Source organism: Myzus persicae, unplaced genomic scaffold (assembly GCF_001856785.1).
Source record: "Myzus persicae strain clone G006 unplaced genomic scaffold, MPER_G0061.0, whole genome shotgun sequence".
NCBI classification, from domain to species: Eukaryota; Metazoa; Arthropoda; class Insecta; order Hemiptera; family Aphididae; genus Myzus; species Myzus persicae.
The window spans coordinates 329,929-355,547 of NW_019102182.1; the positions used below are offsets into that span (position 1 = coordinate 329,929).

General features: G+C 31.9%; 1 protein-coding gene across 4 annotated transcripts; it reads left to right on the plus strand.

Moving 5' to 3' along the window:
- The first annotated feature begins 2,105 nt into the window (after nucleotides 1-2,105).
- On the plus strand, nucleotides 2,106-15,144 carry LOC111031489 (phospholipid-transporting ATPase ID). Of its 4 annotated transcripts, none has more exons than XM_022311454.1 (22): nucleotides 2,106-2,212; nucleotides 5,782-5,840; nucleotides 5,964-6,176; nucleotides 7,024-7,229; nucleotides 8,486-8,632; nucleotides 8,889-9,063; nucleotides 9,193-9,404; nucleotides 9,503-9,665; nucleotides 10,641-10,733; nucleotides 10,842-10,955; nucleotides 11,033-11,210; nucleotides 11,769-12,070; nucleotides 12,139-12,310; nucleotides 12,409-12,513; nucleotides 12,693-12,879; nucleotides 12,968-13,095; nucleotides 13,189-13,541; nucleotides 13,613-13,838; nucleotides 13,904-14,007; nucleotides 14,083-14,214; nucleotides 14,322-14,464; nucleotides 14,546-15,065. In XM_022311454.1, exons 1-22 carry the CDS (start codon nucleotides 2,194-2,196, stop codon nucleotides 14,739-14,741), a joined length of 3,627 nt encoding a protein of 1,208 aa, XP_022167146.1. In that variant the 5' UTR covers nucleotides 2,106-2,193; the 3' UTR covers nucleotides 14,742-15,065. The 4 variants fall into 4 exon arrangements, with proteins under 4 accessions (XP_022167146.1, XP_022167148.1, XP_022167145.1 ...); XM_022311453.1 differs by lacking the exon at nucleotides 2,106-2,212 and adding an exon at nucleotides 2,520-2,641 and having other exon boundaries at nucleotides 14,546-15,144; XM_022311455.1 differs by lacking the exons at nucleotides 2,106-2,212; nucleotides 10,842-10,955 and adding an exon at nucleotides 2,520-2,641.
- The last annotated feature ends 10,475 nt before the right edge of the window (nucleotides 15,145-25,619 follow it).

Genomic DNA, 25,619 nt, shown 5'->3' on the forward strand with positions numbered 1-25,619 from the left:
GAATGTATCTCATAGACAGATAGTATAATTTGCAGTCAGGTGCATATCGCACCACCGATAACAGTAATAATGTCATTAGGTCTTTCAGCCGCAGTCGTTGATGTCATCTGTTCCGATATTAATAATAATATCAACATATTAGGACACACGCACCTAACGCACAGCTATTTGATGAGTAAAGACGAACCTCTATTATGCGACACATGCAGCGTCCTTCTAACTGTCAACCATATATCATCACCGAATGTCACAAGTACAACCAGTATCGCAATCAATTCCACATCTCCGAACAAATCTGCCAAGCACTTGGACCAAACCCACAGGACACAAAGAATTTAATTTTATTCATAAAAAAATTGAATTGTATAATTAAATTTAAATAAAAAAAAAAAAAAATGTAAATAACACTAACTTAACCCTATACTAATGGCCTAGATGTCGATGTATTTATTGACCAAAAAAAATAATAAAAATAATAATGTGGCTTGGAGAGGCGCGGCCGTAAGCTCCATCTGCGGAAACGCTTTGAGTGTACGTACCCGCTGACGTTGCTAGCTTCCGGATGGGTGACCACCCGGGTTTTAGCGATACATATTTGCCATATTATATATATACACAAACACGTGTTACAATCCTACCGATATAAAAATCTACAAAAAACGTATAAAAAAAAAACATCCTACCCTACCACCCCACACCCAATAGCCTTAGTTGCCGCGGTCCCGCCTAATAATAATAATAATAAAAAAAATAGTAATAATATTTTGTCTTCCGCTGAAATACGTCATACAAACTCCAGGTATAACTCTACGAATGGGTACTTCCTGCACTATTATATGTGTCTACATGTAGACGATGCATACCTAAATTATGTGTCATCTACATGACTATATTGTATCTTATCCTTCTATGTTTGTACACGATGTTTTTTGTATTAGTAATATAGGTAGTGCTTGTGACAAAGGAAATAACTTCAATAGAACCGATACATTTCAAACATGTTCCTTATTATCTTGGATCATTTAATTTGTTGTGTGGATTTCAAATTTATATAATATATTCTAATACATCTTATTTTCAAACGTAAATCGACATTTTCGAGAACGTATCCTAAATGGATGTTGATGGTCAAATTATAGATTTTTGTTCAGTATTCTAAAGTTAAAAAAAAAAGAATACAAATTAAAATTAAAAATTTGGAAAAACTCGGATAAAATCATCGGCATGATATTATCATTGAATATTTGAATGACAGTTGAAAATAAAGCTGACTTGAAAATGCACCAACTGGAGAGTTTAGCAATTTGATTATAAAATATTTTATTCAAAAAACTAAAATAAGGTTTAAATAAATTCATATAGAAACAAGAGAACCTTATTTTTTTGTTCATCGAAATTTACTTTTTTCGTCCCACAACAATTGAAATACTTCAAATCCATAAAATATACCCCGTACACCTGCGTAGTAGGTAATTACTAATTAGTTTTAATTCAAATTTATATGTACTCATATATTCATTTATTTTTAATTTTCAACCCTCCTTTTTTTTATCCCTTTACGTCGTTGACCCCGTTTTACCCAAAACAATATATTATAATATGTTTGCATAATAATATTATATGCGTGAAACATGAATTAAGACCACGCATATAAACGCCGTACTTTTTTCCACGTATCGCTCCGCCGAAAATCAAAATTAAAAACCACGCACCTACCTATATATAATATACAATTCAGTGTAAACCATCCAAAAATCGTAAACATTTTACAAAAAGAATGACTGCGTTTAATTATTTGACGTCGCGTGTGAAATTGTTTCTTTAGTTACTCATCGATTGATTTTCCTACCATATATGATAAAACACGCGTGTTATATTTGAAAGTGAGTGATAAAATACATTTATATGGTGGTGGTTGGCGAAAATAATATTCACAACATACCTACGGCACTGTGTGTTATTTTTCCATATTTAATATTTCCACCGCAGATATTAAAACAGTAATGTGTGGTTACGACGGGTGGCCGTGTGGTGGATGGTGGGGGGCGAGGTGTGGGAACGGAAAGGGGTATTTTTTTTGTCAAACGCCCCCCCTTTGCGTGCACAACGTTTGGGAGCGTGACAGTTCCTCGTCAGTGGGCCTCCAGTGAGTACGCGTACCGTGGACGTAAAACACCTCAATGAGACTACGGAATGATCTCGAATGCTTCAGGTCAGTGACAATAACAATTTGTTAAAAAATATAGTTTCAAAATTATTTTTCAAAGTTTTTAATTCCAACAGACATTTAGCAGTATTATTAACGAATATCACGTGGACTAAAATTATATTATTATGATTACAAGTTGATATTATTTTATACCTATTGATATTGAGTTGAAGTGTGATAAGTGTGATTTAACTACAAATTATATTACCTACTTATAATTTTTTTTTCTCAACGCGATTGGTTAAATATAAATATACATTATAAAATATTATCTATATACCTACTACTATAGCTGCTAAGCTGCAGCCATCGCGCTTTAGTCATTTTAAGAATATTAAGAATGTTGGACCCAAAAAACCTCAATTATTGTAAAAACTGTTTTTTTTTTTGGAACAAAAATGCTTTTAGAAGATATTCTCGCAAATCGCTTTGGTGGGTAATTTTCATTATTATTATTAACACCTATACATACCTGTTATAATATGTTCACCAATTTCGTTGCCAGGATTATAATATTAGAAGCTTGATAATTATATACGATTTGATTAAGTATATTATTCGTGTACGTCTACGTATATTGTGACCATGTGCTATTATATACGGTTCGAATTCCTGAACACGATATCTGTAAATAATATATGTATCGGTAAGCAGCCTGTCATTATTAGATGGAAAATCGATTTGCCATAAATACGAAATATTAAAAAAAAAATACTTCTCGTGTACTTATTTGCGAGCTAAGTTTTATAGCGAAAATGAACTATTCGAATGAACACCGATTTAATGGAGTGATATAAAATAGTGAACACCGCGTCGATGTTTTTCGAATCGACATTCATCGTATGTTTGAATACACAAGAGCTAATATAATATTCCGCAATTATATGGTGGCATAGTGCCTTACCGTTTAAGTATATATTTTTAAGTGTTGAACAGAAATTTAAATCTAATCTGAGTGCACCGTAATACCGGTTGATAAAATATAATAAGATATCCTAAAATGCTCACGACGTGACAATAAATTAAGATCGTATTCACTAAAAGTGATACATATATGCTGCCGTACCTGTAGATTAGTCGATAGGGTGCTGTAAAATATTGAAAAATTGATGTATAATTATCATTCAGTTATCGATCAGTTGTTGTAATCGTAATTAAAAATAAAAAAGTAAATCGTACCTAAAAATTATTTACAATTGTTCTAATTAGGTGACTTCCGTATCCCTAGTTGTTATTTTTAATAACAATGTAATTATGTACATTTGTAGACTTTAATTATGCTATGTGTTTAAATAATATGTCATACAATTTTATGTACAAGACTTATATAATTGACACTATTCTGTTTACTTATAAAATATTTACAATAACTGTAAGTGTACACAATAGGAGTGTATATTACCTACCTGTATATTATTAAACTTTGATATAATAATCGTTCGGCAAAGTCACCCGTGTTAGTAAAATTAGTACGTATTTATTGTCCCGTCACTTGACACTTTCAATTGAATTATGGAGCTTTTAATAATATACATTATTTATAGGCAGGCACACAGTGCGAATACCCACTTTTAATATACACAAAATATTATAGTTAGTATGTACATGATGGTCTCTGGAATCCTATATTGTTTGCAGTGACAAAACTATGACGAATTATGCCTATAATACTATTATTCATATTATTCTGAGTAGATTTGTTTATCTATACTGACGTGCGTGTGTGTTTAAATTTTAAGAGGTTTTAACTTGTACGTTATTACGAGCACTCGAGATAATATCAAAGTATTGCCGTCATTTTTCCTACTCGGAATTTATATCGTAATAAACCGGCCAGCGTGTGGCAGGTTTTTTTCTTTAACCCTTGCGTGTGTGTATTCCAAAGCAAGCATTTTCATAATAAATTCTATAAGGGATATCGGACTGTTAGGTACCTATGTACTATAATATAGGCCTACAAATAATCGGATTTTGATAGATTTTTAAAATCCGAACGGGTTATCGATGTCTTAATTTTTCAACGCTCACCCACCTACATATATTCGACACATATCGTTTACCTATGCCAACCTAATCTCAAAATATACAGAAGAACAAATATTATGTCCTCTGTGATACTATTTGCAAAACGCTTGCAAATCATTGCAATATATTGATATTGTAAAATGGTAAAACGTATAAGATACAAAAACTCAAAAACAGTTTCATGAACCTATGTTTTAGGTTCTGAGCGAAATGACAAAATTACAGCTTATGGCGCAATAATTATGTGTTTTACATATTTTGTCGTACACTCGTTTAAAAACAGTGAATTTTTTTTTATTAATATGACTGTATCACACTTTTTCAGAGAGGTAAAATAATGAGCGCTCAAAATGTTTCATAATATAGCTTCTCTATAGAGCCTATCTATTTTTTTCAGCTTTTTTTTTAGAAAAACGTTATAACTGAATCGAGACATGCACTGATGAAGGAAAAATTTTTGCATAATTTACATCTAAATAGTTTTTTGTGTACATCTATCTATAAATAAAAACGAAAAATATCTTTAAATTTGTTTTATCATTAGAGCTCTTATTTCGATTGCGTCTTTTTTGATACACGATTTTTTCCAAGATACTAATGTATTTTTAGTACACGCTATACCAACACCGAACTTTTTTGTATTTTTTTGAAGTTTTTGATGTTCAAGGACATTTCTAAACTTTTAAACTTTTAAAGGGCATTTAAAATTTTTTTAGGTCACTTTTAATCTAGTTCTAGAAATATTACAAAAAGGAATAAAAATATAATACTTAAATATACACATTGCACTAAAACAATATTAGGTACCTAATCTGGTTTTTAAATAAAACGATTCACAAATATTGATTATCAAATATTTATATTTTTGCGAAATAAATAAAACAAATTAGGTTCCATACTTCCTTATCATTGCATTTTGACAAATAACAATAAATTAAGGCAAACACAATGATGTACCTTAATTTAGACTTTGTAAGATTTATCCAGTTTTCAGTGAGCTCATAATTATTATCCCAATAGAAACAATTTCTATGTTACACCTTCTCTTTGGAACGTTCAAAAAATGATCTGCTACAAGCCGCATTTTAATTATTTACACTATATTTATAGGTCAATAAATATTAAATCGTTTATTTTAAGTGTTCGATCGAGTAGATCGCAAGACCGAGTTGTTTTTATACGAGTACAATTCCTATATCGTAGCTTACTATTGGGACGGATATTTTGTGCTGTTAGACACGATCCGGTTGACGTCGTTGAGTGTCTTCAATATATTAATATGTTTGATGTTGTAATAAAGTTGTTATGTGCAATTTTGTAAGGGCTGTTTTTAGACATTTCATATTTTGTTTCTTGCCTGTAATGAATTTGAAACCAAAGCATATCTATAAGTTATTCTCAGTGAGGATTAGTAAAATATTTAGTACATTTATTAGATCATTACGGCTTTGCCTCCTTAACTAACAATGGTTAATGGTTCTTAGTAACTTATTATCTATATCACTTGTGTTCGTTTTTATTTTAATTATTGATGTATTTTATTTTAGAAAAAGAACGCTTTATCAAAGCAAACGATTCGACTTACAACGCTCAGTTCAATTATGCGGTAAGTCTTTATAATATACATATATCATTACTGTAATCACACAATGTTATAATTTATAAGATACACAATATGTATGCGTCATAGAGTAATGATTGTTTTTTTTTTTTTTGGACATTTCCCTAGACAAATTATATAAAAACTTCGAAGTACAGTTTGTTGACGTTCATGCCTCTGAATTTATTCGAACAATTTCAGCGGCTAGCCAATTTCTACTTCCTGTGCCTAATGATGCTGCAAATGATTTCGATTATATCGTCATTGACACCCATTACCACTTCGATACCACTGGTCGGCGTGCTAACGATCTCTGCCATCAAAGACGCCTACGACGATTATGTACGTATGAACTTGTAACACCATCAGGTGTTGTAAATCCCAGGATGCCATAAAAGTTAGTGATGTATGTGTGATTAGTATGTAGTCTTCGTTATGTAAATACCATATTAACGAGGCTGTCAATGCAATGCCTATGGTCTCTGACAAACTATTAAATAAGAGCGTGCACTTAATGTAACTAATAACTCTACCATGAATTCCATAAAAAAATATGCCCCTGTGATTGGTTGAATTGTAGGTTAGATAGTATATAGGAAGGTTATAGGAAGTATATTTGGTATACCACAACAACCCTAGTCAAGTTATATGTTGAAACAGTCACCACTTACCATTCTGTTCATCAATACAATAACTTGCAGGAACCACTTCACCTTATAACCAAATAATAAACATTTCAAAATTATGTTTATCATCAAATGATCTTTATACATCAAATGTTGGCAAAATATGCATCTAAATAAGCTCTTAATTTATTTTAAATACAGTTTTGAAATATCAACTAATAATACAATTATAAAAAAATATTTTAAATCTACCTTTATTTCAATATATAAATAATAAAAATAAAACCTTTACAAAAATATAACAATACAATTTATTTTAATAAATTTCTTATGGCCACACAATAATATGCAGGTGGACCTCAAACTGAGGACCAACGAATAAATTGAATCTTTAATCTTTATGTTAGACACCACGCACTATAACGATACGGTATATGATATGCCTCTTGTAAATGTTATGAAGTCGTGTCCAACCGATAAAGGGGGTGTGGGAGAAAATGTGACGATAAAATCAAATAAACAAACGTAGTTAGAACATTTAAAACCGATTGTGTTGTATGTAGCAAAGGCATGCCAGCGACGATCAGGTGAACAACCGCATATCGAAGACTGTCAGAAACGGCCATGTTGTGAACGTGAAATGGAAGGACGTGCACGTGGGAGACGTGATTTTAATGGAGGACGGACAGTTTGTGGCAGCCGACGTGTTGCTGCTGTCTACAAGCGAGCCAAGTGGTCTGTGTTTCATAGAAACCGCAGAATTGGACGGGTACGGTATATTATAGTCATATTCACAAAATATCATCCGTAAATATTAAGGGTGCTTTAGCACCGATCAAAATGTGTAGTGTATTACACCGGGCTTATCTAAACTTAAAATGCTTACATTAGTTATTCAACATTCGATGGAAAATTTTGTCTTTTTAGAAAATTAATTTTATATTATTTATAATTGTGGTTTCGATTTAAAAATCAAAAGTCAATAGATATGGGTTAATCGAAAAATATGAGAATGAAAATAGACAATATTAGAATTGCACGCGTCTAACATAGGTAAATATTCGAAAAAGTTAATAACTTTTGAAATTATGAGCATTTATTGTTAAAAACGTAAACGCGTACCTATTATACTTATATACAAATAAATAATTACACGTTTTTTTGTATAAATATTTGCTGACTCAACCTAAAAATGTATAAAAACGAATAATTCAAAAAAATATTATGATGGAAGTTGGAAAGTGGGTATTATAATATGTCAGAATCAGAGCTCTAGACAGCTCAACTACACCCATAGACGGAAATTTAGTGAGAATTGTGGTGGTAACCTCCTAAATGTATTTCATGTCTTATGCAATAGTTTTTTCTTATGATTATTGATTATTGATTATTAATAGACAATAGTTATTTAACTTTTAATTTAACATAACTACCTAATGTGACGTATCAAACATCCCTGGGAACTTTCGAGGTTTAAAATTGTATCAATTTTTTGTTTATTTTTAATGTTCAAAACATTTATCAATGATTGTTGATTATTAAGGTATTGTTGAAATATTTGGTCAGAAAATAAAGTACCTTACAATACCTTATTGTTTTGTGATATTTTTAATTTTACGACAAAAAATTTAAAATGTAACGTATAATTACGTTTATATTTAAGTATACAAATATTTGTTTGTAACTATTTAATGAAATAGTATTACGATATAACTGGTGTAATAAAAAAAATGAATTTAATACTAAATCATATAAGTTTTCGTAGATGATAAGAGCAGTTTGGAAGGAGGACGTCCTATATATTGTGTGTTCAAATATTAGCTCCCCCTGCAGGGAGCCCTAATAGATTTCCGCCTAGTTAGACACCCTTATAAGTTATAACTTTTACAACCTCACAATTTACAATTATATAGAGATTGTGGTTTTAAATTCACATGATCTACTTAGTTATTAATTATTATCAATGACTTGAACAAAAACGTGGTCGTCATAATATTTTGTATTCATGTTTTCTTTGTTGTCCAGTGAGACCAATCTCAAGTGTCGCCAGTGTTTGGCCGAAGTTGCGGATCTCGCACACGAAGTGACGGACTTTGACGGCTTCATTCGGTGTGAAACCCCAAACAATTTGCTCAATAAATTTCACGGCGTTTTACAGTGGAATAATAAAGAGTGAGTATTTATGTACAGTAAAATTTGGAAACGCAATCGAAACATGACCCTCAGTGGAATTTACATAAATAGTACATTTTCAGAAAAGTTTTTATGGTTTTCAAACAAAGATTATGATTTTTTTTTTGCTTATAGTCTATAGAATGCACATTGCACACGTATTTATAAACTCACCGAGTTCGATATTTTCTCCTAATATTCCCGTCGATATTCAATGGAAAGATGATAATCTTACTGTCATATTTCTGTGTTTCAGATTGATTTTAAACAATGATCATATTATCCTAAGAGGCTGTGTACTCAGAAACACGGAATGGTGTTACGGGATGGTTATTTTCGCCGGGAGGGACACGAAACTCATGCAAAATTCAGGAAAGTCGAAATTCAAACGGACCAATATCGATCGGCTGCTCAACTTTCTCATCATCGGGGTAAAAAACAATAAACTCGTGCATACATAATAATATTACGTGTACACTTTACACTATATGTATATAATTACTTTGTTAATTGTTTCGTTGTATAATTAAATATTGTTTATTTTCGTCGTTTTCCCGTAGATCGTATTGTTCCTTTTTTTACTCTGCCTGTCTTGTATGATCGGATCTGTCATCTGGGAATTCAAAACAGGTTGGTATTTCCAGACATATTTACCTTGGGACTCGCTGGTACCGTCCGATAGGATAGCTGGATCGATTACTATAGGGACTTTGGTGTTTTTTTCGTACGCCATCGTTCTCAACACATTAGTGCCAATTTCTTTATACGTAAGGTGTGTATAATTTACAGTGAACGTTCATTTTTTACTTTTGATGAGTTTCGTACACGCAGTATAATATGGCTGTAATGCTGTTCTGTTTTATTTGACAGCGTCGAAGTAGTGCGTTTCGTGCAGAGCTTTTTTATTAACTGGGATGAGAAAATGTATGATAAACAGTCTGGTACAGCAGCTAAAGCTAGGACTACGTCACTGAACGAAGAGCTCGGGCAGATTCAGTATATATTTTCAGACAAGACTGGTACCATGACCAAGGTGAATTTTGTTCAAAACGTGATATAAATTATAGATGGTTCGACGTTATTTTAGATCTGAACGCAGGGTAGTGTGCTAGTAAAGATCTAGTAAACCAGTGCACCTTATTTACACAAACGATTTCAGCCGATTTTTCTAGTCTTATTACTTCTTAAGATGGACTTTTAACATTTGAAACATAAATTAAGTTTAAAGAGCTTGGGACATTTGTACACATTGGAGCCTTTAGTATTAAGTCTTTTCAATAGGGGAGCACTTAAAATTGTACATTTCTGTTACTGATATATTGACTGACAGATCATCAAAATCATAAGATACTTTCTGTATGGGGTAACGTGAAATTTGGCACAAAGGTAGGTCGTATAGTGCAAATAAAGGGAAACACCTGAAAATTGCAGTTTTCTCAAAATTGGGGCACTTTAGAGGTGGGTACAGGGGGTATTTTAAAAAATTTACAAAACCAGCACATTGTCCATGACTATTTATCAATAAGATGTTAACAATGATGCTGAATCGAAATATTTTATCAGTTTTGATGAAAAGAGTAAAAATCAGTACTTAGTTAAAGATGTTAGAGGCTGTAAATTTGATTTTTTCATACTAATGATAACACTGAGCTCGTGGCAGTGGGTATATTATAAGTGAAATTTGTAACAATAAGACCTAATTTACAGGCCAAAGATACTATTTATGACAAGTTTTTGTTTTCATGTTTTTAGTACTTTATTCAAATTTTTCTATTTTTTAAAATATTTTTTCGTTGTATGATGAGGAATTCAAAAAAATAATTGTAAATATAAATTTTTTACTTACTTCATAGTGTTAGGTATGGTTTTATAAATATTTTTAAGTATGAATTATCGTTTGTTGACAAAATTCTTCGATATAATCATTAGCCAGATTATAAAATATAACAATATAATCATAAAATCTACAATAATTCCGTGTCTCATATTCGTTTAAACATTCTTTTAGAACATCATGACGTTTAACAAGTGTTCAATAAATGGAATTGTTTACGGTAATCAGAACGAAATCCACTATGGGAAATCTGACGACGTTATTAAGGTATTATAATTTGTTTTTAATTATGACAATAACTGTTCACATTAAGTATTGTCTACTGTTATTGTCCGAGCTTTCTGTGTTTGTATATTATTTGTGTTCGTCCGTTAGACGTACATGGACAAACAGACGCCTTCCGCTGTCATCAGGAGTTACAATAATACGCACTACAACAAAGTAGACCAAGGTGTCAGAAGAGTAACTATAAATTCTACGTTGCACTTGGTATTGATGTCACTACTTAGAGCGTGGTAACACATTGAAGGGTTCATTTTTATTAAGCGAGCTGATTTTTCAAACAGGTTGGACCACCTCCGGTAGATTTTTCATGGAATCCTCAATACGAACCCGACTTCTTGTGGTACGATCAAAGTCTCGTGGACGCAGCACGGCAACTCAATAACGAAACCGAAAATACAGTAGTTACGTTTTTTGAAATATTGGCTTTATGCCATACGGTTATGCCCAGCTGGAAAAATGGTGAGTTTTTTGAATCCATGACAAAATTGTGAAAATAAAAAAAATACAATTATTATTAAATCATTACACTTATATAATGTGTAATGAAATGAAATGAAATGTATATATGGATGGTAGATACATTATTTTATTTTATATATATATTAGTGTAAGTCTTAACTAAAATTAATGTATTCAAGTAAAATATTAAAAAAAAAAAAAATAATTATGATATAAACTAAGCATATTTTAAATATATATAATAGGTATTCGCATGTTTAGTAAAATCAAAGGTAAATCTATAGTTAGAATATTTTTCAAATAATGCATAAAAAAATGTATTGAAAGTAATTTCTATCACATATATATATATATTAAACATATAAAAATTATTCAAATAATAACTGTATAATAAATAGCTGTTTCATTTCTCTATTTTCACCGAACACCTAATTTTTATTTCAAACGGCCACAGTGATCAATGTTGTGTCTATCTTCTATAGACTTTAGGGAAATCGGTCAAACGTTTACCATAGCGCAAAGGTAGCTTATCTATATGTTTGGTTAATGGTTTTACAGGGATTTTGAAATACCAAGCTCAATCGCCCGACGAGTCTGCACTCGTTTCGGCGGCTAGAAATTTCGGTGTCGTCTTCATAGAGCGAACTCCGAACAGCGTGACGATCGAGATCATGGGCGAAATCAAAGTGTTTGAGCTTCTGTGTATTTTAGATTTCAACAACACCAGGCGCCGCATGTCCGTGGTGTTCAGGGAGAACAGTAAAATACGGCTTTACTGCAAAGGGGCCGACAGTGTGATATTCAACCGCCTGGAGCCGGGAAACGACGAGTACAAAGCCACGGCCTTGCAACATTTGAATGTGAGTAGTTTAATTGTGATACCATGGCTTTTGTAAACGTCGTCACGGCAACGACAGCGTGTTGGTAGGAGTTTGCAGGTGACGGACTACGTACTCTTTGCTGCGCAGTCAGGGATATCGACGACGAGTTTTTCGATTCGTGGAAACACAAGTACATGGATGCTGCCGCTGCCAGGACCGACAGAGAGGAGAAACTGGACAACGTCTACGACGAAATAGAGACCCAGCTGAGATTAATCGGTAAAAAAAACGAAAAAACCCAACCTAAAACGTATACGTCGGCCGAGCACGGTTTTGAAATGTATCCACAATTCATATTTTATCGTCAACTGCTGCAGGTATCACCGCAATCGAAGACAAGTTACAGGATGCCGTTCCTAAGACCATATCTAATCTGCTAATGGCGGGAATGTATATTTGGATGCTCACTGGAGACAAACAAGGTATGTAGATCAACACACGATTAAAAAATATACATAAATATAATTTCAAATCGCGGTCAGCAGTTTGCTCTATTGGTTTATATATTATTAAACACGCTTATGTGACATATAATACATAAATATAAATACAAATGTTAATTGAAATTATCGGTTTGAAAATTACGTGTCGTCGGTTTCAGAAACTGCTATAAATATCGGGTACTCTTGTCAACTACTAAACGACGAAATGGAACTATGGATAGTTGACGGCAACACTCAGGACCAAGTAGAATATCAGCTCGACCAGTGTAACAATTCGCTTTTGGGCGTTTCGGAACAACATCGATCGGAAAGAAATAGTATGGCTACGAGTGTCGTACGGTTTAGGTTTGTACAATTATTTGTAGTAATATTATTTCGCGAAACAGATCATTTTCTTGCGATTTTAAAATACAACATTAACTATCCATTGTAGCGAACCCGACGACGTTCAAATGCAAGATAACGAAGACCGTTTGTACGCTTTGGTCATCAACGGCCATTCATTGGTTCACGCTCTGCACACTGAGCTCGAATATAAATTTGTGGAATTGTGCACAAAGTGTAAGTACCCAAAGGGCACAACGATTTTTCATTACCACCAGGCGATGACCGAAAATGTAATATTATGCAATTTTAATAACGCGCATTTCATAGGTAAAGCGGTAATTTGTTGTCGAGTAACACCTCTCCAAAAAGCAATGGTGGTGCAGCTCATTAAAAAATACAAAAAAGCTGTGACGTTGGCGATCGGCGATGGCGCCAACGACGTGTCAATGATAAAAGAAGCTCACATAGGTGTGGGTATCACCGGCCAGGAAGGAAATCAGGCGACACTGGCATCCGACTATTCCCTGGGACAGTTTCGGTTCTTGGAAAGGTTGCTTCTGGTCCACGGCAGGTGGTCGTACTATAGAATGTGCAAATTCTTGCGCTATTTCTTCTACAAAAACGTGGCGTTTACCCTTTGTCATATTTGGTTCGGTTTCTTTTGCGGTTTCAGCGCTCAGGTATTTTTTTATCCACAACAAATAAACGATGGCCGTCGTATGTTTGCTCACGGTTTTCGTTTTTATCGCAGACGATCTTCGATCCATTTTACATATCCGTTTATAATATGTTCTACACCGCACTGCCAGTATTAGCGATCGGGGCTCTGGACCAGGATGTCAACGATTCAAAAAGTATCATGTACCCAAAACTCTACACGCCGGGAATTCGAAATATGTTTTTCAACACTAAGGAGTTCTTTAAGTGCGCGGCTCTGGGGACGTACGCTTCGCTAGTGATATTTTTTGTGCCTTATGGTATTTGCTTTATCTTATCTTATCTTATCTGCGATTTCATTTCAACAAAATATTTTTATTCTTAGGCGCGTATTTTTATGGTATGACCTCGAGCGGATTGAATGTCTTAGATCATATGTACATGGCAGAAGTCGTTGCGATGATTCTGGTCACTGTCATGACCGTACAGGTAAATCGTTTTACCAATATTTGAATAAAAACGGTCGGTAGTGTATAATTACATACGATAGTTAATATTATGTAGGTAGCTTTTGATACGTCATACTGGACTGTAATCAACCATATCGTTATCTGGGGATCTTTGGCATTATTCTTCGTTGCTGAATGGATTTATAACTACCTCATAGGAGGGATCTACGTAGGGTCTTTGGCGATGGTAAGTGTATATACATTTAGTGACTGCATTTGATTTGCCGTTCATTATTATATATTTCTAATGTATCGCGTAAGAGTTTAATTGCTTACATGCATGTGCTGTATTAGGCGATGAAACAACCAACATTTTGGTTGGTGACATTACTCGTTGTGGTCGTAATTGTCAGCCCTGTGGTTGCTTGGCGTCTGTATTTCCTGGAAACGAGGCCTGTTCTTACTGATAAACTCCGTTTGAAGCAACTGAAGCAAACGTATACCAAACTATTAATGAATATTACCGAAAAGACATTTTATCAGACGTGAAAATATTGATAAATGTGATATTTTTATAGGAGGCCAGTGTCGGGAACTGGAACGAGATCGATGTCAGTGAGGCACAAAAGACGTTCTATTAGGTCAGGGTATGCTTTCGCTCATCAAGAAGGCTTTGGGCGACTGATTACAAGTGGGAAAATAATGAGAACGCCAAGGAATAGCGAAACGTTTATTGCTCGAAAAAATTCAAATATATCTGATGTTACTGTATAACGTTACATTAAAACAATTTTTTTTTAAACTTAAAATTAATCTTAAATTTAGAAAAGTGTTTATTTTATTGTTCTATTATTATCATCGTATAAAATTTTTACGAATTGTATATGATTATTGTATCAAAAATATATTGGTATATAAACTCTCTCAAACTAGTCAACCATTGAATTGTATACCAAAAATTAAGAATAATTTGATATGATTAAATTTTTACCATAATATGTGATAAACATTTAAATTAAACTTTTTAGTTTTAATATAAATATATGCTTATACAGTTTGTGCCATCGTTACCAGAATGTTATTGTTGGGTATTTTATAAAAAAAATAACTATAAAATAAAATTTTTGTTTAAATGTTATCGCAATTATGACATTAAAAGATATTATGGAAAATTGTATTTTAGAATTTATGACGACCATATTATGTCAATTGTATAATTTAAGGTGTTTTTTTAGAAATATATTATGTTATAACTATTATTATTATTATTATTTATATCAGTCATCGAAGTGTTACCGTTTCAGTACAATTATAATGTAGCGGATTTTAGTCCCGTCAATCGATTAAAGTATTGACTGCGATCATAATATGTGGACAATTCATCAAAAGAGCGCAATTTAAGCTTTAAAATTAATAGGTATTTGATGAATCTATTTTCCTCAGAATTAAAAAAAAATCTTGATTTGTAAACTCTGAATAAAATTCAATTCGATTTTTATGAAATTATCAGAAATCCAAGTATCGGTATGAACGTAAAGTGTTGATAAAATCTCACATTTTAATCGTAAACAATGTTATAGGTAATTTAATTTGGGTTATCCATGGAATTATATTTATCATATAACTTAAAAAAAATCCTTGAAACTAGGGCTGTGAAGTTATTGCATTAAATACATATTACATTGATTGCATCATTGGCAGTAACTCACTGCTTAAAATATATTAAAACTTGTATTTAAAAATCTGAAATTCGCATGGAAAGAACGTAAATAAAAATACTATTTTTTACTTGCTTACATTATTGCATTAGACACCAATAGAGCATTTTTAAGTTTTTGGCCATCTGTTTGGCACAAAATATACTTATATCTGCAGGAGAACATAATTTTCCGCATTTGTGTATAAAATTAGTGCAATGATTTTTACTTTAAGTAAATTTGAACATTGCTGTTCACGTCTTATTATGTCAATCCCTTTGCTCAACGTAGTTGAAATACAAATAAAAGATACAAAACCATAATTTATAGTCATTGAAATTATATTATTTTATTCTGTGTTTTTTCTTTACTATTTAAGTTTTGACACTTACTAAACCTTAACCAATTGGAATGAATAAACTTTATTTTGGTTTCGATTAAAGTACCTACATGAGTACATGACATAATGATGTATGCAAAGGCCGGCCGCACACCAAAAGAGCAAAACTGCTTAAAGCAGACTAAGGCAGCTTTATTATGACTAATTAAAAATAGAACACATGTAATTCAGTGAAACCCGCACACTGATAAGTCATAGTCAAAACAAAACATTTTTGCTCTTCAGTCAATTCTAGTCATGACTAATCGTGTTTTACCGAAATAGAACATGCTCTATTCCGTCAGTCAAAACAAAACAATTTTTATTAGTCAAACCGCCAGTTTGACCGGTATCAGATGGTTAACTAGTTGGAAAGTCCACAGACGTTGCAGAACGATCGTTCACTAATATAATTGATTACAATTCATAATTAATAATAATATATGAGTACTGTTTTTATATATTAATATATATATTTTAAAAATTGTTTATACGTAATACATTTTGTATACCTATATAAAGGTAATTATAAACATATTCCACATATTACAAAATATATTAACAAATAATAAACATGTGACGTATTATTTTAAATTTTCTACTCAGTCTTAACTATGACTGAAAAAATAGACCTGGAAACACTCATAACACTTGTTCAACAAAGATCTACCATCTATAATTATAAAGACAAACAACATAGCAACCGAGATGTTCAGGAAAAATTATGGACAGAAATCTCCAGAATACTAAAAGCTCCAGGTACCTATAATATTTTATAATAATATAATTCTAGGTTTCGCAGATGAGCACCTTCCTGCTCAAGACCTTATGTTATTTTGAACTATTTTATGTTATATGTTTATTGTTTATAACATAAAATATAGTACCTATATGTTTATGCAAATAGGTACTATATTTTATAGTAGGTATACGCCGCTGAGCCGAATATATTATCAAGTATTTTTAGATTTTTTTTTTTTACATTTAATAATTCACTTTTTCATTTTCCACTTTAATGGTATGAAATATGTCTGATACACACTACATAATTAAACAAATAATTTAGTAAAGTAAATAGGACAAAATAAAATTGATCATTAGTCAATATATTTTTATAGAAATAAGTATACTAATTATCTTACTTTATTATAGTAAATTATATTGAATAGTTATAAAATAAAAGTATAGAAAAAATAAAATAAAGCACTTCAAATGCACTAAATAAAAATGGATCTCAACTTACTTTTTAACCTTATATTAAAAAAAAAAAAATTTGTCAAATCTATCAATATTATATATTATTATCATAATTACATTATATTTTAAAAGTTAGAACTAAAATTATTTTTTTAAACTAAATATATGTCTTGCCAAGGAACTGAACCATTTTCTGAATTGAAAAAATCCATAAACTTATTACGTTGTTCGATAGCTGCTACAGACGATCTGTTATGGTGAACAATATTCGCTTCGTTTCTTATTTCTATTTGATTATGATGATTTTCAATTTCATTATGAATTTCTGTAAGGTTTACTTCCCTTGTCATAATTAAATTATGAAGTACACATATCGCCCGAGTTATTTTAGTAGCTTTCTCGGGGCCAACTAACATCTTATTTTCCAATACATTAAACCGTTTTACCATAATAAAATAAAAGTTTAGTACCAGATTTTAAAAAACTCAATGACAAAAACCAGCGTAGATTTAAAAAAGCTGTTTTAAGTACATTGGATCAACTGCTTGATGAACAAGAAACTTCATCTGCTGCTACACCGATATATCCAAGTAACTTTCCGATATTATATTCAAACAATGTACAGCCAAATCAACAGCATACTATTCAGCCTCAACAGTTAAATCAAAACACGCCTCAAACTACACAGTTTCTCTTTTCTCAAAGTCCAGAATTATTGACTTCTTCAAAAAGTTCAAACTCATATCAAGAACTCCCATATAAATAATTTTTAAGTGATGTATATAATAATTTAAAAATAAATAAGTTGAATGTATTTCATAAGTAATTATATAAAATTATAATTTAGATTATTACATTAAAATAAAGGTGTAATATGTACCTATAATACTAGTCTACAAAAAAATTATTTTTCCTCTAAAGCTTGAATTTGATACTAATTAAATTAAATTCTACTTACCACAAAGTGACTAATAATTGTTCATCCGGTTTGATACTCTTTCTGAAGTTAGTATCAGCTTTTTGAATTTCTTCAGAAATTATATTCAAAATGTAATCAAATGTTTCAGGACTTACTCTCGTAAAATTTTTAAATTTTAAATCATCATTACGTAATTCACGTAAAAAACATTTGATTAAATTATTTGTTGTACGTTTTTTATTCAAAGGATGAACCCACATTCTATTTTGTTTTTCATCCTCTTCGATATTTAACAACAAAGACCACAAAATAGGAACAATAACTTCTTCTTCGTCAGAAGACATGTTGGTGACTGAAATACTATACTGCAATTTTACGACTAACGATGACTTACACAGTTTTGCTCTTTTGGTGTACGACCGACCAAAACAAATTGTTTTATTTGACTTAAGACAAAAATGACTAACGATGACTAAAACAGTTTTGCTCTTTTGGTGTACGACCGACCAAAACAAATTGTTTTATTTGACTTAAGACAAAAATGACTAACGATGACTAAAACAGTTTTGCTCTTTTGGTGTACGACCGACCAAAACAAATTGTTTTATTTGACTTAAGACAAAAATGACTAACGATGACTAAAACAGTTTTGCTCTTTTGGTGTACGACCGACCAAAACAAATTGTTTTATTTGACTTAAGACAAAAATGACTAACGATGACTAAAACAGTTTTGCTCTTTTGGTGTACGACCGACCAAAACAAATTGTTTTATTTGACTTAAGACAAAAATGACTAACGATGACTAAAACAGTTTTGCTCTTTTGGTGTACGACCGACCAAAACAAATTGTTTTATTTGACTTAAGACAAAAATGACTAACGATGACTAAAACAGTTTTGCTCTTTTGGTGTACGACCGACCAAAACAAATTGTTTTATTTGACTTAAGACAAAAATGACTAACGATGACTAAAACAGTTTTGCTCTTTTGGTGTACGACCGACCAAAACAAATTGTTTTATTTGACTTAAGACAAAAATGACTAACGATGACTAAAACAGTTTTGCTCTTTTGGTGTACGACCGACCAAAACAAATTGTTTTATTTGACTTAAGACAAAAATGACTAACGATGACTAAAACAGTTTTGCTCTTTTGGTGTACGACCGACCAAAACAAATTGTTTTATTTGACTTAAGACAAAAATGACTAACGATGACTAAAACAGTTTTGCTCTTTTGGTGTACGACCGACCAAAACAAATTGTTTTATTTGACTTAAGACAAAAATGACTAACGATGACTAAAACAGTTTTGCTCTTTTGGTGTACGACCGACCAAAACAAATTGTTTTATTTGACTTAAGACAAAAATGACTAACGATGACTAAAACAGTTTTGCTCTTTTGGTGTACGACCGACCAAAACAAATTGTTTTATTTGACTTAAGACAAAAATGACTAACGATGACTAAAACAGTTTTGCTCTTTTGGTGTACGACCGACCAAAACAAATTGTTTTATTTGACTTAAGACAAAAATGACTAACGATGACTAAAACAGTTTTGCTCTTTTGGTGTACGACCGACCAAAACAAATTGTTTTATTTGACTTAAGACAAAAATGACTAACGATGACTAAAACAGTTTTGCTCTTTTGGTGTACGACCGACCAAAACAAATTGTTTTATTTGACTTAAGACAAAAATGACTAACGATGACTAAAACAGTTTTGCTCTTTTGGTGTACGACCGACCAAAACAAATTGTTTTATTTGACTTAAGACAAAAATGACTAACGATGACTAAAACAGTTTTGCTCTTTTGGTGTACGACCGACCAAAACAAATTGTTTTATTTGACTTAAGACAAAAATGACTAACGATGACTAAAACAGTTTTGCTCTTTTGGTGTACGACCGACCAAAACAAATTGTTTTATTTGACTTAAGACAAAAATGACTAACGATGACTAAAACAGTTTTGCTCTTTTGGTGTACGACCGACCAAAACAAATTGTTTTATTTGACTTAAGACAAAAATGACTAACGATGACTAAAACAGTTTTGCTCTTTTGGTGTACGACCGACCAAAACAAATTGTTTTATTTGACTTAAGACAAAAATGACTAACGATGACTAAAACAGTTTTGCTCTTTTGGTGTACGACCGACCAAAACAAATTGTTTTATTTGACTTAAGACAAAAATGACTAACGATGACTAAAACAGTTTTGCTCTTTTGGTGTACGACCGACCAAAACAAATTGTTTTATTTGACTTAAGACAAAAATGACTAACGATGACTAAAACAGTTTTGCTCTTTTGGTGTACGACCGACCAAAACAAATTGTTTTATTTGACTTAAGACAAAAATGACTAACGATGACTAAAACAGTTTTGCTCTTTTGGTGTACGACCGACCAAAACAAATTGTTTTATTTGACTTAAGACAAAAATGACTAACGATGACTAAAACAGTTTTGCTCTTTTGGTGTACGACCGACCAAAACAAATTGTTTTATTTGACTTAAGACAAAAATGACTAACGATGACTAAAACAGTTTTGCTCTTTTGGTGTACGACCGACCAAAACAAATTGTTTTATTTGACTTAAGACAAAAATGACTAACGATGACTAAAACAGTTTTGCTCTTTTGGTGTACGACCGACCAAAACAAATTGTTTTATTTGACTTAAGACAAAAATGACTAACGATGACTAAAACAGTTTTGCTCTTTTGGTGTACGACCGACCAAAACAAATTGTTTTATTTGACTTAAGACAAAAATGACTAACGATGACTAAAACAGTTTTGCTCTTTTGGTGTACGACCGACCAAAACAAATTGTTTTATTTGACTTAAGACAAAAATGACTAACGATGACTAAAACAGTTTTGCTCTTTTGGTGTACGACCGACCAAAACAAATTGTTTTATTTGACTTAAGACAAAAATGACTAACGATGACTAAAACAGTTTTGCTCTTTTGGTGTACGACCGACCAAAACAAATTGTTTTATTTGACTTAAGACAAAAATGACTAACGATGACTAAAACAGTTTTGCTCTTTTGGTGTACGACCGACCAAAACAAATTGTTTTATTTGACTTAAGACAAAAATGACTAACGATGACTAAAACAGTTTTGCTCTTTTGGTGTACGACCGACCAAAACAAATTGTTTTATTTGACTTAAGACAAAAATGACTAACGATGACTAAAACAGTTTTGCTCTTTTGGTGTACGACCGACCAAAACAAATTGTTTTATTTGACTTAAGACAAAAATGACTAACGATGACTAAAACAGTTTTGCTCTTTTGGTGTACGACCGACCAAAACAAATTGTTTTATTTGACTTAAGACAAAAATGACTAACGATGACTAAAACAGTTTTGCTCTTTTGGTGTACGACCGACCAAAACAAATTGTTTTATTTGACTTAAGACAAAAATGACTAACGATGACTAAAACAGTTTTGCTCTTTTGGTGTACGACCGACCAAAACAAATTGTTTTATTTGACTTAAGACAAAAATGACTAACGATGACTAAAACAGTTTTGCTCTTTTGGTGTACGACCGACCAAAACAAATTGTTTTATTTGACTTAAGACAAAAATGACTAACGATGACTAAAACAGTTTTGCTCTTTTGGTGTACGACCGACCAAAACAAATTGTTTTATTTGACTTAAGACAAAAATGACTAACGATGACTAAAACAGTTTTGCTCTTTTGGTGTACGACCGACCAAAACAAATTGTTTTATTTGACTTAAGACAAAAATGACTAACGATGACTAAAACAGTTTTGCTCTTTTGGTGTACGACCGACCAAAACAAATTGTTTTATTTGACTTAAGACAAAAATGACTAACGATGACTAAAACAGTTTTGCTCTTTTGGTGTACGACCGACCAAAACAAATTGTTTTATTTGACTTAAGACAAAAATGACTAACGATGACTAAAACAGTTTTGCTCTTTTGGTGTACGACCGACCAAAACAAATTGTTTTATTTGACTTAAGACAAAAATGACTAACGATGACTAAAACAGTTTTGCTCTTTTGGTGTACGACCGACCAAAACAAATTGTTTTATTTGACTTAAGACAAAAATGACTAACGATGACTAAAACAGTTTTGCTCTTTTGGTGTACGACCGACCAAAACAAATTGTTTTATTTGACTTAAGACAAAAATGACTAACGATGACTAAAACAGTTTTGCTCTTTTGGTGTACGACCGACCAAAACAAATTGTTTTATTTGACTTAAGACAAAAATGACTAACGATGACTAAAACAGTTTTGCTCTTTTGGTGTACGACCGACCAAAACAAATTGTTTTATTTGACTTAAGACAAAAATGACTAACGATGACTAAAACAGTTTTGCTCTTTTGGTGTACGACCGACCAAAACAAATTGTTTTATTTGACTTAAGACAAAAATGACTAACGATGACTAAAACAGTTTTGCTCTTTTGGTGTACGACCGACCAAAACAAATTGTTTTATTTGACTTAAGACAAAAATGACTAACGATGACTAAAACAGTTTTGCTCTTTTGGTGTACGACCGACCAAAACAAATTGTTTTATTTGACTTAAGACAAAAATGACTAACGATGACTAAAACAGTTTTGCTCTTTTGGTGTACGACCGACCAAAACAAATTGTTTTATTTGACTTAAGACAAAAATGACTAACGATGACTAAAACAGTTTTGCTCTTTTGGTGTACGACCGACCAAAACAAATTGTTTTATTTGACTTAAGACAAAAATGACTAACGATGACTAAAACAGTTTTGCTCTTTTGGTGTACGACCGACCAAAACAAATTGTTTTATTTGACTTAAGACAAAAATGACTAACGATGACTAAAACAGTTTTGCTCTTTTGGTGTACGACCGACCAAAACAAATTGTTTTATTTGACTTAAGACAAAAATGACTAACGATGACTAAAACAGTTTTGCTCTTTTGGTGTACGACCGACCAAAACAAATTGTTTTATTTGACTTAAGACAAAAATGACTAACGATGACTAAAACAGTTTTGCTCTTTTGGTGTACGACCGACCAAAACAAATTGTTTTATTTGACTTAAGACAAAAATGACTAACGATGACTAAAACAGTTTTGCTCTTTTGGTGTACGACCGACCAAAACAAATTGTTTTATTTGACTTAAGACAAAAATGACTAACGATGACTAAAACAGTTTTGCTCTTTTGGTGTACGACCGACCAAAACAAATTGTTTTATTTGACTTAAGACAAAAATGACTAACGATGACTAAAACAGTTTTGCTCTTTTGGTGTACGACCGACCAAAACAAATTGTTTTATTTGACTTAAGACAAAAATGACTAACGATGACTAAAACAGTTTTGCTCTTTTGGTGTACGACCGACCAAAACAAATTGTTTTATTTGACTTAAGACAAAAATGACTAACGATGACTAAAACAGTTTTGCTCTTTTGGTGTACGACCGACCAAAACAAATTGTTTTATTTGACTTAAGACAAAAATGACTAACGATGACTAAAACAGTTTTGCTCTTTTGGTGTACGACCGACCAAAACAAATTGTTTTATTTGACTTAAGACAAAAATGACTAACGATGACTAAAACAGTTTTGCTCTTTTGGTGTACGACCGACCAAAACAAATTGTTTTATTTGACTTAAGACAAAAATGACTAACGATGACTAAAACAGTTTTGCTCTTTTGGTGTACGACCGACCAAAACAAATTGTTTTATTTGACTTAAGACAAAAATGACTAACGATGACTAAAACAGTTTTGCTCTTTTGGTGTACGACCGACCAAAACAAATTGTTTTATTTGACTTAAGACAAAAATGACTAACGATGACTAAAACAGTTTTGCTCTTTTGGTGTACGACCGACCAAAACAAATTGTTTTATTTGACTTAAGACAAAAATGACTAACGATGACTAAAACAGTTTTGCTCTTTTGGTGTACGACCGACCAAAACAAATTGTTTTATTTGACTTAAGACAAAAATGACTAACGATGACTAAAACAGTTTTGCTCTTTTGGTGTACGACCGACCAAAACAAATTGTTTTATTTGACTTAAGACAAAAATGACTAACGATGACTAAAACAGTTTTGCTCTTTTGGTGTACGACCGACCAAAACAAATTGTTTTATTTGACTTAAGACAAAAATGACTAACGATGACTAAAACAGTTTTGCTCTTTTGGTGTACGACCGACCAAAACAAATTGTTTTATTTGACTTAAGACAAAAATGACTAACGATGACTAAAACAGTTTTGCTCTTTTGGTGTACGACCGACCAAAACAAATTGTTTTATTTGACTTAAGACAAAAATGACTAACGATGACTAAAACAGTTTTGCTCTTTTGGTGTACGACCGACCAAAACAAATTGTTTTATTTGACTTAAGACAAAAATGACTAACGATGACTAAAACAGTTTTGCTCTTTTGGTGTACGACCGACCAAAACAAATTGTTTTATTTGACTTAAGACAAAAATGACTAACGATGACTAAAACAGTTTTGCTCTTTTGGTGTACGACCGACCAAAACAAATTGTTTTATTTGACTTAAGACAAAAATGACTAACGATGACTAAAACAGTTTTGCTCTTTTGGTGTACGACCGACCAAAACAAATTGTTTTATTTGACTTAAGACAAAAATGACTAACGATGACTAAAACAGTTTTGCTCTTTTGGTGTACGACCGACCAAAACAAATTGTTTTATTTGACTTAAGACAAAAATGACTAACGATGACTAAAACAGTTTTGCTCTTTTGGTGTACGACCGACCAAAACAAATTGTTTTATTTGACTTAAGACAAAAATGACTAACGATGACTAAAACAGTTTTGCTCTTTTGGTGTACGACCGACCAAAACAAATTGTTTTATTTGACTTAAGACAAAAATGACTAACGATGACTAAAACAGTTTTGCTCTTTTGGTGTACGACCGACCAAAACAAATTGTTTTATTTGACTTAAGACAAAAATGACTAACGATGACTAAAACAGTTTTGCTCTTTTGGTGTACGACCGACCAAAACAAATTGTTTTATTTGACTTAAGACAAAAATGACTAACGATGACTAAAACAGTTTTGCTCTTTTGGTGTACGACCGACCAAAACAAATTGTTTTATTTGACTTAAGACAAAAATGACTAACGATGACTAAAACAGTTTTGCTCTTTTGGTGTACGACCGACCAAAACAAATTGTTTTATTTGACTTAAGACAAAAATGACTAACGATGACTAAAACAGTTTTGCTCTTTTGGTGTACGACCGACCAAAACAAATTGTTTTATTTGACTTAAGACAAAAATGACTAACGATGACTAAAACAGTTTTGCTCTTTTGGTGTACGACCGACCAAAACAAATTGTTTTATTTGACTTAAGACAAAAATGACTAACGATGACTAAAACAGTTTTGCT

Excerpts from the sequence above, each read along its gene's own strand:
- LOC111031489 (XM_022311453.1), top strand. The coding sequence starts at position 2,608 with ATGCTTTTAGAAGATATTCTCGCAAATCGCTTTG. Across the intron at positions 6,177-7,023 it reads AAGACGCCTACGACGATTAT|CAAAGGCATGCCAGCGACGA; the intron begins GTACGTATGAAC and ends TGTTGTATGTAG. Across the intron at positions 13,096-13,188 it reads TGTGGAATTGTGCACAAAGT|GTAAAGCGGTAATTTGTTGT; the intron begins GTAAGTACCCAA and ends CGCATTTCATAG.